The sequence below is a fragment of the Rhinolophus sinicus genome, linkage group LG10, assembly GCF_036562045.2.
Source record: "Rhinolophus sinicus isolate RSC01 linkage group LG10, ASM3656204v1, whole genome shotgun sequence".
NCBI classification, from domain to species: Eukaryota; Metazoa; Chordata; class Mammalia; order Chiroptera; family Rhinolophidae; genus Rhinolophus; species Rhinolophus sinicus.
In genome coordinates, this window is record NC_133759.1 from 83,584,635 (window position 1) to 83,603,136 (window position 18,502).

General features: G+C 44.0%; 1 protein-coding gene across 5 annotated transcripts in view; it reads left to right on the forward strand.

Annotated features, from left to right (window-relative positions):
• ARHGAP26 (Rho GTPase activating protein 26) overlaps positions 1 to 18,502 on the forward strand; it is a 703,968-nt gene that overhangs the window by 291,286 nt on the left and 394,180 nt on the right. The window contains exon 1 of one of the 5 annotated variants that reach the window (XM_019739058.2): positions 11,689 to 12,232. The exons of 1 other annotated variant lie outside the window; for it this stretch is intronic. In XM_019739058.2, the coding sequence (XP_019594617.1) occupies positions 12,079 to 12,232 (154 nt within the window). In that variant the 5' untranslated portion in view covers positions 11,689 to 12,078. Of the gene's footprint in view, positions 1 to 11,688; positions 12,233 to 12,345; positions 12,549 to 13,233; positions 13,265 to 18,502 lie in introns of those variants that run through there. 3 more of the 5 variants (XM_019739059.2, XM_074313708.1, XM_074313707.1) reach the window with 3 other exon arrangements.

Consider the following 18,502-nt stretch of genomic DNA (forward strand, 5'->3'; position numbering starts at 1 on the left):
GTCCTTCTTCCTGCCAAACTCCTGATCAGCTTTGTTCTGCACTTTGGAAAAAAGAAATCCTGTTTCCTGTCCTTTGTTTCCTGGCTGCAGCCTCTGGTTCCGCCCACTTCTTGGTCTCATGGTGTCTATTTCCGCCTCAGGCTCCCAAACAAGCCCATAGATCACTTTTCTCTTCCATGGTTACTAGTTAGTCATAGAGACTTATCAGAGTGGAAAGTAACTTCTCTCCCTCTGTGGGATTTTTTTTTTTTTTTCTGTCTTGGATCACTCTCGTTTTTTCTTAGATTAATTTCCCAGACTCTTCTCTGCAAAGGCAGGAAGAAACTAAGCAGGTGTTGAGGACCCGGTTCTCCTGGGGAATATACTGGAGCAGCGTTGGTTTGAGACCAGAAATGATGTAATCAGGTCACTGGCAAAATGAAGGAAGGCAAGAAAAACTTCAGGGTTTTCTATCTTGGGTGTGGGGATTGAGATATTACAAGATGGTCAGGAGGGGTGGGGAAAAGGTGCTTTGTCTAAGAGAACAGCTTCTGGGTTTGCATAAGGTTTCCCACTTCTAGGCTGGCTGACCTTCAGCTCGATATTTGACTACTCTAAGCTTTGTTTTTTTCATTTGTAGGAAAGAAGGTAACAGTTCCTACCTTATCGAGTTATTGTGAGGATTAAAGAAAACGAAACCTGTAAAGTACCTGTCATAGTGCCACATAGAAAGCACTCAGCAAATGATCTTTACTACTGGTGAGATTTAGATCATGTGTGTTTTGTAATTACAAATAATGAATGATATTCTCCATTCTAGCTTTGAGAAAAAGAATATGGAAGACCAGTGATTCCTTCACGGAGAGGCTGGCTTAGGAATAGATAACATGTACAAATTGGCATCAACTCTGAGCCCTTCCTCCATGGAGACTTAAGGGACAGATCATAAGGTCCTTAGAGTGAGGGCTACCTGGGATGGATGATAGATCCCAACCCACCTGGGAAGTGCGTGAGGATGAGAGAGACACAGCCTGCTCTGGATTATCTCCAGTGCATCAGTGCATTAGTCTATCAACAGATGAGCAGAATTCCAGCTCAGAATACAGATTTAGGATTCATGTTTCTCACTCTCATGATCTCTTAGAATCTTTTGAGCAGTCTGCTAGAATTATTCTGACTTTGACTGTAATTCAGAGCTTTGTTTTCCTATCCCACAAAACTGCTAGCTTCATAAAATGAATTGTTGCTCAACATGCGAGGATGCACACGATGCCCCATCACCTCTTGGTTTTCGCACTCGGTACCTTGGTCTTTGCGGTTGGGAATCCTTTTCAGTTCCTGTAAGTCTCATGGTGTCTATGGCATGGCACCAGGAGTGTATCTATTATATATGTCAACTTATACAGCATTTAAGACATAAATAGCCAATAGCCAATCAGTTGAAGCCAAAAGAAGCCAATAGCCCTAAAATCTCAGTGGTTTAAGACAACAAAAGGTTATTTTGTTCACACTACACATCTAGATCAATGTCAACTGTTCCTGGCAGGAAGAAGGGGAACACATAAAATCATATTCTGAATAGCAGTTTTATAAACTACTGCCCATATTCCAGTAGCTCAAGCAAGTCCTGTAGCCACATCTAACTTTAGCAGAGTTCTCCTGTCACTGTGTTAGGATTTTCCCCATTCAATGGGCCTACCTGTAGTCAGTAGAATCTAATGGGTATCTTGAACCTTTGAAATCATCTGGCTTGAAACTGTAAAGGATTAACCAATGATCTGATTAAAATCAGGCAGGATGTGGATTTTGAAATGCCTGCTAATTGTCACTTTTGAGAAAACAGTCATGTTTTGTCCGTTCATTACGTTAAAAATCATACCTGTTTCATGCCTTATATTCGAGCATTAACATAGAAACAGAAAGTTTGGGCCATAAAATAGTCAAGATATGTGCAATAGCAGTGGTGATTTTTCTTGACAAATGGTCACAATAATCTTTGTAAGAATAATAGATCTAGTTTATTGAACCTTTTCCAAAGGCGAGCTCAGGACAGAAGTGTCATGATAAGTTAAGTCTATATAGCTTCATTGCCTTATTCCCAATTAATTCTACTTATAATTTAGAAGTTGAGAAAGTAATATATGGGGTTGAAGGATGACTTCAGATCACAATTGCCACTTAAAACACCAAGAACACACCAAAACTCAGATTTGCCTGAACCCAAAGGCCAAACTCTGAACTAATAGTAGTAAATGAATGAGACGCCACTGAGGGAACCCTACAGACTTGGTGGGAAATTTTGGTTGGTTATGTATATCCTTATTTGGTTGTTTTCCACATTTGAGGAGGAGGCACAAAAGGAATTCACCTAAGTATATATGGCAGGTCGTATATCAACCAAAGATTAACTCTAGTTCTGGAAGTAATAAAATACCGTTACACGCCCAGTCCTCAATGGAGGGCATGCGAGCTGGATTGGAGTGTTTTGTGAGCAAACTTGCCCTGGGAAAAGTCTGACTGGCACTTCAGCCTTTTAGTCTATGCTTCCCCTATCAGATTTTTAGAAACTTCTGCTTCTCATAAACTCAAGCCAAAGCATGACTGTGCCTAAAAGATGGAATAGCTCTTCAGGAAGGAAAAGGGCTGCCCAGAATCCCAAGTTCAGAATCATCTGGTGCTGTTTAAAGACTTGGCAAAATGTCAAAGTTGATTGAATTTTCTAGGGGTAACCTGAAAATTTTATTTCCTAGAAGGGGACTTCTTGACACTAACGCTTCTTTCTCCTAACTCTGTGATGGTCCCTAAGTCTAAGGACCCTACAAGATAGTCATTGGTTCCACCAGCATTCTTTGAGCCCCTCCTCTATGGCCAGATATATGCGGTGATACTGTGTTGGACAAAACATAGTTCCTGCCCTCAAGGAGTTTATAGTCTAGTGAGGGAAACAATACCTGACACAGGCAGTGAGTTCAGTTGTCATTTCATTTGAGATGCAATGCCACATTTAATATTCTTTACAGTGATGTCTTGGATGAAGCATTTAAAGCAATAGGGCATCGTGGGAGGAAGGCTTAAGGAGAGGTGGGGCACACAGATAACAAGTCATTAGCCCTATTACTTAACCTCACTGAGCTCCATTTCCCCTTGTGTAAAATGAGGATAATAATATTGACTTTGAAGGGTCATTGTAAGGATTACACGAGGCAATGTATGTAAAGCATCCAGCATCATGCCTGAGTCAAGGAAGTGCTCATTAACTGTTAGCTAGAATCATAATAATGATGATATCAAAAAAGACAAGAAATAATTGTGACAATGAGATGGGGTTAGAGATAAAATAGAGGCTGGTAAGAGGAAAGGGTTCAATCACTAAAGCTATTTCCTCTTCAATAGTCACCCCTTAACATACATATTTGGATGTAATTTCCAGCTCACTTTTAAATACTTAATGAATAGGCCTTTTCTTAAATTTGTGTGTTTAGGGTGCGATGCAGCTAAAGGGGAGATGGTTTAAATTGAACTCAAACTCTTTTCCCTTTTCTCTTGTCTTTTTCTTTCCTGGGGTCCAGAACAATGAGCCTCATTGTGAGGAAGAGTATTTACCCAAAGCCTGTGTCTGTTTAGGATATTTCACCAAGACAGTGAATAATCTCTTATCTATTGAGGAATTTTCACTATCTGTTACTACTGGAATCAAGATGTCATTATTACAGTAAACCTGTGACTTTGCATAGAATGGTCACTTTAGTTATAAGAGCATCATTCATAGTGGCTTTAAGGAATGGAAGCCACAGAACAGTTATCATAGAGAACACTATCAAAGATCTTGATTCTGAGACTCAGGATTCTTTGGTGGCAAGCAGCAGAACCAACTCTGCTTGCTTAAGCAAAAGAAACAATTTATTAGATGGCTCTAGGTTTGCTCACAGATCCCAAGGAAAAGCTGAAAACCAGGTTTCAGAAAATATAGGAACCAGAATAGCTGAAGAAGCAGGAACTAACAGACACACTTTTGGGTCACCCATACCAAGTGAATCAACTTCATTTATTTTCAGGCTCTTCTTCACTTGTCTCCAGATTTAATTTCCCGAGAGAGAAAAAATTGGGTCTTGGTCAATTGGTGTGAGCCAGGGGGCATCAGAGCACCTGGAATGACATTCTTACCAAGCCTACCTGCAATGGGAGAGGGGTAGTTAGTTCCCAGAGGAAACTAGGGTGCGACCCCCAGAGAGGGACTAGATAAAGGGAAGACAACATGAGTTTTATACTACAGACAACCTCTAGGGTAGAGATGTAATGGAAGAATCCTCACCACATTACTTAATGGGGAAACTGAGGCACTGAATAACAGTAGTTGGCCTGAGGGGTCACATTTAACACTAGAAATGAAACTGTCTGACTTATACCAGCCAAGTGGGATTTTTTTTCTCTTTATTCTGTCCAGCTTGCTAAAGCAATGGTTCAGAGCCCTGGCAGTGCACCAGAATTACCTGTGGAACTTGTTAAAAATAGAGGAGCTGGGTTTGGCACGGGGCAGGTACATCTGTATTTTTAATAAGCTTCTCATCTGATTCTGTTTACAACCAACTTGGAGGCCCACTGCACCAAGTTTCCATAGGATCCCATATAGAAAAAGAACATTGTAGAACTGAAAATGGGATAAAGTGATTTCAGGGAAAAGATTTTGGTTTGGTGACGAAAAATTTTGAGGTCCAATGTGTGTTAGCTGTCTTCACGGTTTGGGGAGTAGGGAATGTGAGGACAGGGAGAACTCTTCCCTGTGTATGACAGTCCTGGGCCAAGTTGATTGGGAGGGTTAAGCTGTTGTCCTAGGAAGCTCTTGTAGTTGAGCACTGCAAGGAACGGGGCTGGCATCGCTCTAGGGCTGTCCTGACCATCTACGGTGCCGAAGGGGAAGGATCAGATTATAGGGGTAGATTACCCAAGTGTTAAGATCTGGAACACAAAAAGGGTTGGGAAACAGGCCTGAGCTGGCACAGACAGGAAAAGGATCTGTTGCCTCTATCTTTTTATCTCATCACAACTGGTGACAGGCCACCCTAAGTCTCTTAACCAGCTTGGAACGTGGGGGAGAAGGAAGAATGCTGTTCTGCGGGGGAGTCATATTCCTCTATGTTTCACCTGGCTTCTCCTGTCTATCCTTCCGGTCCTTGCTTAAATATCCCCTCTTCAGAGAAGCCTTCCTGATCCCCCAGTCTAAACGAGGTCCCCTGCTGTTGTCTTGTGGATGTTTGCTCTTTCCCAGGGCCAGTTTTATGGGCATGCAACCTGTGCAATCACACAGGGTCCTGTACTTGGAAGGACCTCATGCTTGCTTTAACGCTTTGCGGTTGCCGTCTTGAAATTATTAACAATTTTGAACAAGGAACTCTCCATTTTCATTTTGTACTCAGTTCTGCAGGTTATATAGCTGGTCCTGTACTTTCACTTCCTTAAACTTAGTGCTATTTAATTGTAGTAGCCCTAACATCGAGCCCCAGGCCTGCCACTATAGTAAACGCTTGATAAATATTAAGTATAACCATTTGAAATTATTTTTGTTTGACAATGTTTGACTTATGTTAAAAATCATATTTATATGGGGTCAACCTGAAATATTCTGGATGGATGGATGAATAAATGAATGATGGAAGGAAAGGTACCTTGAACACAGCGTGTTGCTGACCAATATCCACTTACTTACTTCTTACCTACCTCCTTCTTATCTTCCTTCCACCAGTTTTGTTCAGGTGTCCATCCCTTCCCAGTGACTCACAGGAAAATCCCTCCCTAATTCCAAAGTAGATTCTGATCACTCTACATATTCTCTCCCCTAAGAACTGGTTTGAATGAGACTCCTGAAACTACTGCAGTTATCTTACTACCAGCCTGACGATGAAACTAACCCAAAGCAAAAAGCAGAGCCAAAGGAATTGTAGAAAAGCAGTACCAGGACACTTTGTGGCTAAACCCTGATCTACCTCTGAACTGCGTATTATATGAGATATAAAATTTCTGTGTTGTTTGTTCTGGTTGTCTATTCCTACGAAATAATTGCCCCATAATAGAGTGGCTTAAAACAGTGTCTATTTTGTTTATTTCACAATTTTGTGGGTGAGGAAGCTAAGCAGGGCTCAGAGAAGTGATCTTCTGTTACGTCCCCTGAAGTCACTCAGTGGTATTCAGCTGGCTAATGGGGCTGGTCTGAAGAGTCACAAATTTGGCATCTTGGTAGTGATGGCTGGCAGTCGAGGCTCTGCTTGGGCCTGCCATGAGAGCCTATCCATGTGGCCTCTGCAGCATGGCCGTCTCAGGGGAGTCAGACTTCTTACACAGGGAGTTCTGGGATCCCAGAGACAGTGTTCCAATAGGCAGGAAGTGGAAGCTGGCATTCTCTTTAGGACCAAGTCTAGACTGGCACAGTAGCACTTCTGCTATAATCTGTAGGTCAAAGCAGGCACAAATCCCACCCATCTTCAAGAGGAGATGGGATGGAGTTTACCTCTTCACGGGAAAAGTAGCAAAGAGTTTATGTCTCTCTTCAATCCTCCACATTGCTTAAGTCAGCTGAAAACAGGTTTTCTGTTATTTATAGGCAAAAGGATCCAAAATAATTAAAGAACTGCAAGGTTATCTCAACCTTGGAAAGATGTTTCTTCCGGTTCTTCTAACGCAGAGCTCTGTAAATGTTTTATGCAAAGGACCAGATAGTAATTGTTTTAGGTTTTACAGGCCACACAGTCTCTGTGGCAACTATTCAACTCTGCCAGTGAGGCAACCAGCCATGGAAAACACATGAATGAATGAGCATGTCTGTATTCCAATAAAAATTTTATTTATAGTCACTGAAATTTGAATTTCATGTATCAAGAAATATGCTTCTTTTTTTCCAACTATTTAAATGTGTAAAAGCCATTCTTAGCTTTTGGGCTATACAAAAAGAGGCTGACTCGGTTTGGTCCCTGGGCCATATTTCACCGACCTCCCCCTCCCCCAAACACCTCAAGCTTGCTCTGAGCTTAGTGCCTTTCCATGTGCTGAGCTCTGTCTGGAATAGTCGTCTCCAGGATCTTCACATGGCTTGTACCTTTTCTTCAGTTGGGTTTTAACTCAGGTAGTACCTCCTTAGAACAGACTTCTCTGATCACTGTACCTGAAATAGTCCCCCCTACTCTGAAACACATTATCCCCCTATGTTTTCTTTATAGCACTGCTCACTGTCTGAAATTTTGTTCATGTATTTGTTTACATGTCTATTTGCTGCCTCATTTCTAGCCTCACTAGAGTAGACTCTGAATGAGTTAGGGATTGCTTGTCTTATCCTACTTTATACTCCCTTACCTGGCAGAGTGCCTGGCAGATAATAGATGCTCAATTAATAATTTGTTGAATTTGAGTTGAATGGTTACAACTCCATTCTCTGGGGCTTGACAGGAATATAGAAGGTGACTCCACTTATAGTTATTGAATGAGAGAAAGATAATAAAAGCAGAGGAAGGAGATCAAGTCGTCAGAACAACATACCTCTGTCTCAGCCAAAAGCTGAATGGAAAAGTCTTCTCCTCTTGTAAAATAATTCTGACAATAGCTGTTTTCCTCTCTTGGCAGATATGAATGAGTTACCTTGCCGGTTTGGAGGCAGGGAAAGGGGAAACAAGCTTATTTGAGAAGGAAGAACACCATTGCAGTGCTTGTGATAGAGTGTTTGGAAGCTAGATTTCTCTAGAGCACTGAGGTACGCTTGCACAGAAATTCCCAAGATCTCTGAGAGGAAATGACAAAGATCCTGGGTGACACAATCACAATAGAGATGATGGAGTTGCATGTAACATCAGGCTGAACTTATCATTAGGAAGGAAAGAGGCAAAAACAGCAGCAGGTCCAGCAGTCAGGACAAGGCGGCTTGAGCTTGAACAGAGTGTACCCGTGGTGTTGGGTGGTGGCCAGGGCTCAACAATTTGGCATTGGGCTTTCCACGTCTAGGGACAGATGTGGCTTCCATCCAGTCCTGCCTCTAGTTATTAAAACAAACAGATCGACAGCGTGGAAAGAGCCCACTGTAGGTGAATATAATAAACAGGAAGGGTTCATGGGAAGCAGTGAGGATCACAGCTTGGTGAACCTTGGAAGTTAGAAGTTTGTGAGTTCAGTAAGTTCAGGTGAGGACTAGAGCTCTGTAACAGAGACAGCACAAAGGAGAAACAGAGACTGAGGCTGATATGGAAGGTGGCAAGAGGCTGACCTGAAAATCTGAGCATAGTATGGATGGCACTCATAGGCTAGCCGGGCTAAGGAAGCAACTCTGACTATAGCTAGTTGATTCTCTGTTCGTGGATGAAGCACACAAAAATAGAGATGGAATTATGGTTCTTATCTGGACTTCTTGGTTGCAAGTGACAGAAACGTTAACACAATGTGGCCAAAGCTTAAAAAGGAAATTTTTTGGCTCACGTAATTGAGATACAGTATAGCAATATGCTAGCTTCAGGTGTGGCCAGATCTAAGATCTTAAACAATGTCTTCAATACTTGACCCCTTCCTTCCTTCCTTCCTTCCTTCCTTCCTTCCTTCCTTCCTTCCTTCCTTCCTTCCTTCCTTCATCTCTCAGTTCTTGTTTCCTCTTAGCTTCATTCTCAGATGGGCTCTTCCCATGATACAGTGGCTCACATGATCTCCTGGTGTATATCCATCCAGCTTCAAGTTCAACAAAGAGTACCTTTGGCCTCGTTGCTCTAGCAAGTCTAAGAGTTCTATCTCATTGCCTCTGATTAGGTCATGTGTCTGGTCCCCTTTTAAGGGTGAAAGATCTATTTGGATATACAGATAGAGTGTTCAGCAGTCAAGTTGTTTATACCTATCCGGAGTTCAGGAGGGAGTTCAAAGCTACGGTAGATATTTGGAGGTTGTTGGTGTGCAGATAGCACTTGCAGCCACGAAGCAGGTTGCGATCATCTAGGAGGTGTGTGTGAATAGAGGTTTGAGAACCAACCTGGGATGGTCCAATGTTCAAAGGTTGGGAAAATGAGAAGGAATCAGCAAAGGAAGCTGAGGAGGAGGGAACAGTGAGAACGGAGACCCAAGAGGCAGTGAGTGGGTGGTGACCCAGAGGCCAAGTGAAGAAAGATTATTGTGCCTGAAGTACGAAGCAACCCACCAAATTTTTATTTACCTCAAGTCTCAGTGTGTAGTGTATTTCCATGCGTGTGTGGTTTGTGTAATTTTTTTTAGCTTGGGGTCACCCAGCTACCATATATTCTCTTTGTTCCTCTCCCTAGAAATTCTGAGTCTATGTGGTTGGTCTAGGATTTCGGTTCTAGGTCTCTGTGGTCACAAATTTCACTAGTTCTTTTTTCTTCTTGCGGCAGCTGCAAGATCAGTTCACTTTCCTTTCTATACTTCTAAGGAGAGCCTGAGCACTGAGCATCTGCCAGGGCTCTCCATCCTTCCATCCATCCATCCTTCCATCCATCCATCCATCCATCCATCCATCCATCCATGACATAGTTACTGGGAGTTTACAATATGTAGGCACCGTTCTAGGCACTGAGGATATAGCCATAAACCACACAGTCCCAGCACGGTCTTGCCAACAGGGAGCTTACATTCTAATGGAGTGGGGTGGGGGGAGAGGGAGACAATGTGTGTGTGGGGTCAACAGGCAAAGTAACTTCAAATTGTTATGCCTGCACTGAAGAAAACAATCAGGGGTCTAAGATATAAAATAACAATGGCGACTAAGAGTGGGCACTGCTTGAATTGGGAGGGCAGGGAATCTTCTCTGAAGAGTTAAATCCTGATGTCTCCAAAGTGACCAGCAAATCTTTTTCTTTGTCGAGTCCTGAACTGAACCTGGTTCCTGTTCCTTGAGGCTCTTGATTTCCTCTTGGCTTACGAGAATAATAGAGGAAACCTACCTTCAATTCTGTCTTCACATGAGCACCTACATTTACACTTTACATGTGAAAAATCAGTTCTTTAATAATTTTATATAACATCTGCCAGAGGAAACAAAACATTATAAAAATGGAATTTATCATAGTTCATCTTCCAATAACATGGTTAGTTACCATTTAATTTAGCTAACATTTTCTTTTTTTTTGAGGAGGGAGCAGTTATTACACTACAGACACTGGTTTAAGTAAGCATTTTATGTGTGTCCTATCATTTAATCTTCAGAACAGCCCTGGGGGAGGTAGGAACTATTACCATCCCCATTTCACACTTAAAAAAAATCTGAGGCTTAGAGAGATTAACTGTCCAAGGTCACACAGCCGGCAAATGGCAGAGCTGAGGTTAAAACCCATGCCTGCTATCAAGTCTAAATGTGTAGATACAGCTAGCAAATAGATTTCATTCATTCATTCATTTAATAAATCAATCAATTAATCAATTAATCTCTCAACATAGATGCTTTCTCTGGCCCCCTGAGTTGGCAACCCCTTCATGTTCCCCAGCACCCAGGCCTTCTATCCTAACTTACCATGTGGCATTGCTATTGCTTGTTGCTTTTTTCTCCCACTGACCAGCAGCAGTCAATTTCATTCTCTGAATCCCTAGTATGTAGCCTAGTACCTGCACATAGCAGACTTAACAAAACAAAACACAACAACAGAAAAACCACAACTGCCCCCCCCCCCCCTTAACTGAACGAGGGCTGTTGGTTCCTGGACATACAAATAATTTATTCAAGGACAGTCCCTAGCCTCTAGTTGTTCACCATTCAGCACTAGACATTGTGGGATCCAACCTGACAAGAGCAGTGAGTGAGCTGCTTGAATTGATTCCTATAGTGGAACACAGGGACAAGAGGGCACCGCACTGGGGATGGAAGATGGAGAGGGACACCTGAAAGGATCCATTCATTTGTTCCACAAGTATTTATCAATCGCCATAGCACAAGTAGCACATGGTGAGCACTCAATGTTATTCAGTGCCAACCAGTTCCAGGTGTTGGGGATTCCGCAGCGTACAAGAAAACTGCGGTGGCGCTTCCCTCCTGAAGCTCACGGTGTAGCGAAGGACGACAGGCAGTGGGAGAAATTATGTAAAATTGTGTGCGATGCCGAACAGGAAAACAACAGGCGGCTGAAATTCTGATAAGGATATTAGATCCTTTAGCTGAGAGCAGCCGTGGGCGGGTTTTAAGCCGGAGTGGCGGTGACGCGGCCGGACTGTAGGGGGCGGGAAGACTGCAGACAAGAAGAGCTGGTAATTTTAAGATGCAAATATTTCCTTCCTGATTGGAAGGAGCGAGTGCCTAGGGTCAACGTGGTTGCTTGATGCACTAGGGTTTCTCCGGGGCAGGGGCTGCATTTTGAATGCAAACTCGATTGCCCAGCAATACAGGGCGGGCAGAGGGGAACTGCAGCCCTAATTCCCTGTTTTTTCGTGCTGGGCACATCTGAGCTTCTTCGCTCCCCAGACCTGCAGACGCACCATCTCGGACTCGGACCGGGACCACATCAGGCGGGCAAGATCGTAGGTGGTGGGGGTCCAAGCACCGCAGCGATTACCTCCAAAGCTCTAGGTCTGCACACCGCGCGGGCGGGAGGGGGCGGAGCTTGTGCTGCGGACCTAGGCGGTGGCATGGGCCCCGCCCTCTGCCTCAGGCCCCGCCTCCAGGCCTCTCTGATTGGGTCAAAGCCGCGGAAGGGCCGAGCGCCTTGGGAGGTTCGGGGGTCGGGCTGAGGCGGGCAGACTGATTGGTCCGGCTGGGATTAGGTCATCGCTAGCAGGTTCGAGCGGCCCGGACGCCGGCGGGGCGGCTGAGGCTGCTGTGAGAGGGCGCTCGCGGCTGCTGGAGAGCGAACAAGCGAAAGAGGCGGGGAGGCGGCGGCCGCACTAGCTCGCCCGCTCGCTCGCTTCCCGGCGCCGCTGTAGGTCCGCCGCTCCGTAGCGCGCCGCCCAGCAGCCGATCCCGGCTCGGTTCAGGACTCACGCGCGCAGGCGGACACTGAGCGGAGAGCGAGCCGGCGCCACACCTGTGGAGCCGACGGCCGTGAGGGGTGCCAGCCCCGGTCCCACTGCGTGCGTGCTCGGGGCTGCGGGCCGCCCGGGCCCCGGGGGAGGCGCGCCCCCCGGCTGGGCGCCGCGGGCACCATGGGGCTCCCTGCTCTGGAATTCAGCGACTGCTGTCTGGACAGCCCGCACTTCCGAGAGACGCTCAAGTCACACGAAGCGGAGCTGGACAAGACCAACAAATTCATCAAGGAGCTCATCAAGGACGGGAAGTCTCTCATCAGCGCGCTCAAGAGTGAGTGCCCCCGAGCCCGGCGGGGACGAGGCCCCGGGGCGGGAGGGGCTGTCGGACGGCACTCCCCTGGGCGGCCGTGCGCCGGGCTGGTTTTCTGTCCCCGGGGCACTGAGGGACGCGCGTAGATGCTTGTAATGAGGAAGGAGGGATACGTAAAATGGGCGAGACAGCCACGAACCGTTGGGGAAAGAGACCGGTCTCCCAGCCGTTTGCGTTCCGGAATGGCCCGGAGGTGGCCGAGCGCAAGCGGTGCTCTGGGTCACCATGGTGGACGAGCGCGGCACACAGGTGTCCGGGAGTGGGACTCTCGTGCCAGGTGTGCCACATCCTGTTGGGAATTCCCATCGCGTCCACGACTCCAGCTCCCTTGGGGAAGAGTTGCTCACCCCTGGGTGCCCAGCCGTGGGACTGGCGTGTTCCCTGCCAAGGGGGCGCTGCCTTCCCTCGGGAAAAGGCAGCTTGCACTGCTTCGCTCCCTGTACGCAGCTCCAGCCTGCTCAGGGCCGCAGGTTCTCCGAAAGGCACAGGCGCCACCCAGAGAAGGGCTGGGGAGGAAAGGTTGGGTAGCTAGCGATTCTTTGGAGTATTGGCAGCCAGTAATCCCCAAATCTGGAATCAGGGCCATGTACGTGCGCAGGTCCTGATTCTTGTGTTTAGCAGAAGCTGATAGGGGTGGGACTAGAGAATCCCAGTGTTCCTTTACTCTAAACTGTGGGCGAGGGTTTAAAAATAGAATGAATATATCCTGACTCTCTTCCTTTCCCTTCCTCTCCTTTTTAACTCTCCTGTTATCCTTGAAAACTCAAAGATCTGAGAAGGAATGTCTTCGGTCCTCGCTTAGAAAAGAGAAGTTTAAACATCCTTCAAGATACTGTAACATTTTGAAAAAAACATTTTTGCTTATTTCCTTTTGGTAGGAGAGAAATGAAATTTGCATTCAGTGTATGATTTTTTTTCCCTTGACTTTTGCAGAGCCAGAGAGTTTCTCCTTCCGGCCAAACAAGAGTGCTCTGGGGATGAGCGCCTTGGATTGTAAGATCGTGTTTTTGGTTCCTTTTCAGTCTACCAATTTAAAAATAGTTCAGCCCATCTTTGAGTTTTGAGAATCAGGAATAAAGTGAAGACAGAGTGTGGAATTGTCTTTCACTTTTCTTTTCCTGTCTCTGTGATGGATTTCTTAATAGGTGATACCTTTTAGCCCAGAAAGGTTGTGTTGGCAGAGTGGGGACCTAGCTGTGAGAATTGTTCCCAGGCCTCTTTTAAAGGAGACTTAACAGAAGTCAGCAGCCTGAGATGTCATTTTGTGAGCCTGTTATTTCTAAAAATGAAGAGGGAGACAATGGAACTGCAGGGCAGCAGGTGCCAATCCTTAAGGGGTGAACTAATCATAGAATTGTGAGAAAAGACTCTTCCTTTGTCAATGATCAGGGCCTTCCTTGGTTTAGGGAATTCTTGACCCCATTTATAGGTTGGGCTCCAGAAGTTTGATTGAATCTCAGCCTGGCTTCAATTGGGCCTCTGCTTTATTTAGCGAATGTGTGGAGTGCCTGCTGTGTGCTGGGCACCAAGAATGTAGTGGGGAATAATTGCCCTTGTGGCTACAGACTTAGTCCATGCGGGGTACTGCTTCACCCGTGAATAATCTTGTGTGCTATTATTCATTTTACAAATGACAGAACAGGTTTGGGGGAATCACTAACCCATAGCCACATAATCCTAGCAGTGGGGCTTAGTTTTGAACCCCCATGTGGGTCTGAGCCCGAGATGGAGTTCCTGCTGATGTAGAGTTCTTAATCCTGCCCCATCCCACTTGCCCAGAATGGACCCCCCGGACCAGACCTGTTGGAATTTGGACTTGCATTTTGTATCTCGGCCTTGACTCTGAAGAGGGTGCATGTGTGTGACTAGCAATTTACTTGCCTGCTACTGTTTTTTTTTGGGGAAGGGTAAGAATTCTTTGAGTAGAAGGAAACAATGCAGTGATAGGGTTTAAGAGTTACTGAAGTTGTCGAATGGAATGGACCAGCCCTAGACCTTGGAGGAAGACTTATGTGGAACTAGATATTCTAATTTCTGTATATCCAACCCTACTACTAACTATACTCTTATACTAACGCTACTACTTGAACGTGACCTCTTAAAATAAAGAGGATAAATTTGATTCAGTACTATTTCCCAGATTTCAGGCATTCCATTATTGTTAGGTGCTTGCTACGTTGTATACTACTGTTTTAGTATTTGTGTACTGTTTTTCTTCAAATGATCCTTATCACTACTGTAAATGTAAAGCAAGTGTTTTTAAAAGTAAATACATAATTATACAAGTAACACTGGTTTAGATGATTTATAGTCTCTTCCAGCTCTAAAATTTTTTTTTTATACTTGGTATTTACAGATCTTTGGCTTTAGGTTTCATTTGTGTGTTAATCTGAGGCAGTAAAACTGGCCTCCAGGGATTGCCACAGTTCAGCTACATCACTGTTATAACTGCTTCCACTTTATGAGTGAGGATCAGAGAGGTCAGTAACCTGCCTAAGGCGATGCAGCAGTTAAGTGTATTTAAGCCCAAGTTGTCTGATTCCAAAGCCTGTGCACTTAATCCTGAAGCAAAATGGTCATCTAGGTCACTTGTCTCTTGAATCGCCTTGGAAATTTGATAAACACCATGGACTCCATAAAAATGAACCCCTTGAAGTCTTTCCCTGGAGTCCACACCTCTGGTCTGGACACAGAAGATAAGCAATAAAATAATTTGGGACCTACATTTGTTTTTAAATCTTGATTTTGGAGTTAGTTCTTATTTGATGTGGAGTAGTGCCTTTGAGACTCCCAGTCACCTTTTTTCTGTGCTGATTTGTCCAGGCCTTTTCTGTGGACACTGATTCACCCAGGACCCTTTTCTCGACCTGATTAATCAGTGTCTCAGTGAAGAAGATTCTGTGTATTTCAGTCTCTTTCTTTTTGTAGAGACAATAAGAGGATGGCGATGAAGTTCAGATCTACAGCATTTAGAGTTTTAGGGTTTCCTGGGTTTGAATCTTGACCCCATCATGTACGGGTTGACTCTGGGCAAGTCACTCAGCCTGAGCTCCTCCTGTGTGCTCAGGAGGAAGAGAATGTGGGAAGAGCCACACAGACTTCCTAGGGTGGTTGTGAAACACTGTGTGTGAAGAAAGTACTTTAGTTCTGAGCCTGGTAATAGCTGCTCAATCAATGGTAGTTGTTATCATTTTCCAGCATTCAGGGTTGTCAAGACTTGGAGCAAAAGTCATTTAAGAGCAGAAGGACAATTTTTGGTTTGGTTTGGGTATAAGGTGTTGGGCCGAGGCCTCCTTCATGCCAGTTTTCGGTAACTTAACCCAGTTGTGTATGTATTAACCATTGGTGGGAAGAATCCTGGTGACCTGTTTGTATAAAGTCATGGCTATACTAAAAGAAGCATCACAAGTTAAAAAGAAAATAAAGTCTCCTAACATCTTTGCTATTTCTAATAACATCTGGCCATTTAAATTTTCAGTCTTCTTGCAAGATTAACTTCCCGCCTCAGTGGCTGGGCGGGCTGCCTCTCTGCCTCGTAGGAAAAGCTTGTAGAATGCATTGGACTTCATGTGTGCCTGTCTCATGGACTCAATGACAAAACAAAAGTGGTTTCATAGAAATGAAAGTGAATCAGGCTGTTGTTTTTGAGGAGTGGTTAGGGTTTTCAGGAACTGTTTCTTTCCATCTTGACAGTTGGTTTGTGGACTTGTTGCTGGGGATATGCCCCTTTAAATTTGACAGCTGTTTTCTGAGACAGAGTATCTTTTTCCTGATAGTCTAAGGTGGGAGGGATGGGGCAGAAATGCAAATTTTAAAATATCAACTTTATTGAGATATAATTTGCCTTACCACACAGTTCACTCATTTAAAGCATCCAATTCACTGATTGTGCAACCATCACCACAGTCAATCTTAGAACAGTTTCATCACCCCCAAAAGAAACGCCATTCCCTTTAGCAGTCATGTCCCATCTTCTCCCAACTGCTCTCCCCCACCCCGTCTCCAAGCTCGAATAGGCCACTCATGTATTTTCTGTCTGTATAGATTTGCCTGTTCTGGACATCAGAAGTGCAATTGAAATAGTTTTCTCCTAGATGGTGGTGACCAACTTGAGGCACAGAGTTCTTGATTGGAATTCCATAAGTTGCTCTTCTTCAGGGGGAGGTGAGGTCCCAAAGACTGAACTGTGTCCCAGGGTCCAGAGGAGCCCAGGTGTGCTTTTGTGTTTCCAAATCACAAGACGGGAATGGCTTCATTCTAGTTCATGGTACTGTGATGGATGCAGAGATTACCAAGACAAGACTAAGCATCCAGCCCCTTCTCTCAGTGAGCTTTTATGTAGTTAAGTTGGGACAGGGTGTGTCATACTGGGGTAGGTGTCCTTCTGGGGGACCCTTCCCTCCTCACCCCCCACAAAATGGAGTGAATGTATTTGTATTTCTCTAGTTGAGCCCATAGTTTTCATGAGACTGTTTGGAGATGACACGCCTTTTTCATTTCATTCTTGGCAGTTAATAATTCTGAGATCTCTGACCTGCATCACGTCCCCAAGGCAACCATAGTGAATTTTAATGGAAAGTCGTCTAATAATAATGCCAACAGCTCTTGTTTATTGCATACTTACCAAGTGCCCAGTTCTATGCTGAGTGTACACGTTGTCTCATTAATCCTTACCACCATCCTGTGAGATGGATAGTCTTATTTTTCTGCATTTTGTAGTTGGGGTAACTTGTCAGAGGTCACACAGCTAGGAAGTTGTGCAACCAAGTTTTGGGCCTGGCAGTGGGGTTCAGGGGCTTCTCCTAAACATTACCCTTCGGTGCTTCGTTCAACATGCTGGCAGTGAAAGTACAAATTCTTCACAGATCTAGATGTTAGAAAGGAGAAACATGCAGCAGGTGCCAGATTAAGTGAGACTATTTTCCCATCCCAGTTGTTTTTCAAACTGTGAGTCCTGGGTAGTGAAGAATAGCTGAGATTTTGTATTGTGCTCTAAAGTTTTGTGTTTCTCTCTCCATCATAGGATTGAAGAACTATTTGTAGGCTACAGGGACAAATGAGGGTGTCTGACTATCTCTTGGCTTGTGAAGCAATAGAGTTTCTCTATGGGGTAGCACTGAGTGATTACCAATGATTCTCTCTTTTTTATATTTGTAAAAAATGCATACTTTTATAGCATGTATTTCTTTTTTAATTGCATTTTTTATTGAGATATAAGTCACATATTATTTCAGGTGTACAACATAAAACAAAAAATGATTCAGTATTTGTTTATATTGTGAGATGACCACTACAGTAAGTCTAGTTAATATCTATCACCACGCAGTTACACATTTTTTTTCTTGTGATGAAAACATTTAAGATTTACTCTCTTAGCAGCTTTTGAATATACATTATAGTATTATTAACTGCAGTCACCATGCTGTACATTATATCCCCATGGGTAATTTATTTTATAACTGGAGGTAATTATCTATTAACCATGTAATAAAGCATCGAGCAGGGAGGCCAAAAACTTGTTTCTGGGTCTGATTTGGTTCAACTTCTTTGCTCATTAAAATGAGTAAAAAAATCGACACTAGGAGTTGTATGCTTAAAGCATGTCACCCTTTTGTACTTCTTTAGGAATTGATACAGGCTTTTTGCAGTAGCGAGATGCGCTCCTCCTGAATGGCATAAACTCCCAAAGGATGGTCAGTGCCAACCTGCTTTGTTTAGGGGTAATTATATGACTCACAAAATCCTAATAGAAAAAATGGGTATAGAGTTAGCAAAACATTTTCCCCAGTTCATTTGCTTTGCTTTAGCACCTTGCAAATCAAAGAGAAGAAAAAAAGACATTTCCTAATTATTTGTAAATGGTGCTAATTTGCAACACTGACATTTGGAATATTACTCATACAAATATAAACAGCAGCAAATTAAATCCAAACAAGATTTTATAGTTTTTATATAACATTGGCTTTTAAAAAATGTCCTTCCACTTTAATCCATTCTGCTCTCGATTGGATTGGATAAATTGCATCTAGTCTGTAGTTCTTAACCCACTGACTGAAGAGGCTTAAGCTCCCTTCTAGCCCCACCTCCGTTTTTAAAATAATTAAGACTTTATTCTCAAAGCAGTTTAAGGTTTATGGAACCATATAGCCCCTCACACCTATTGCTCTTTATTATTAACATCATGCATTAGTGTGGTACATTTTTTTACAGTAGTGATATAATGTTATTAAT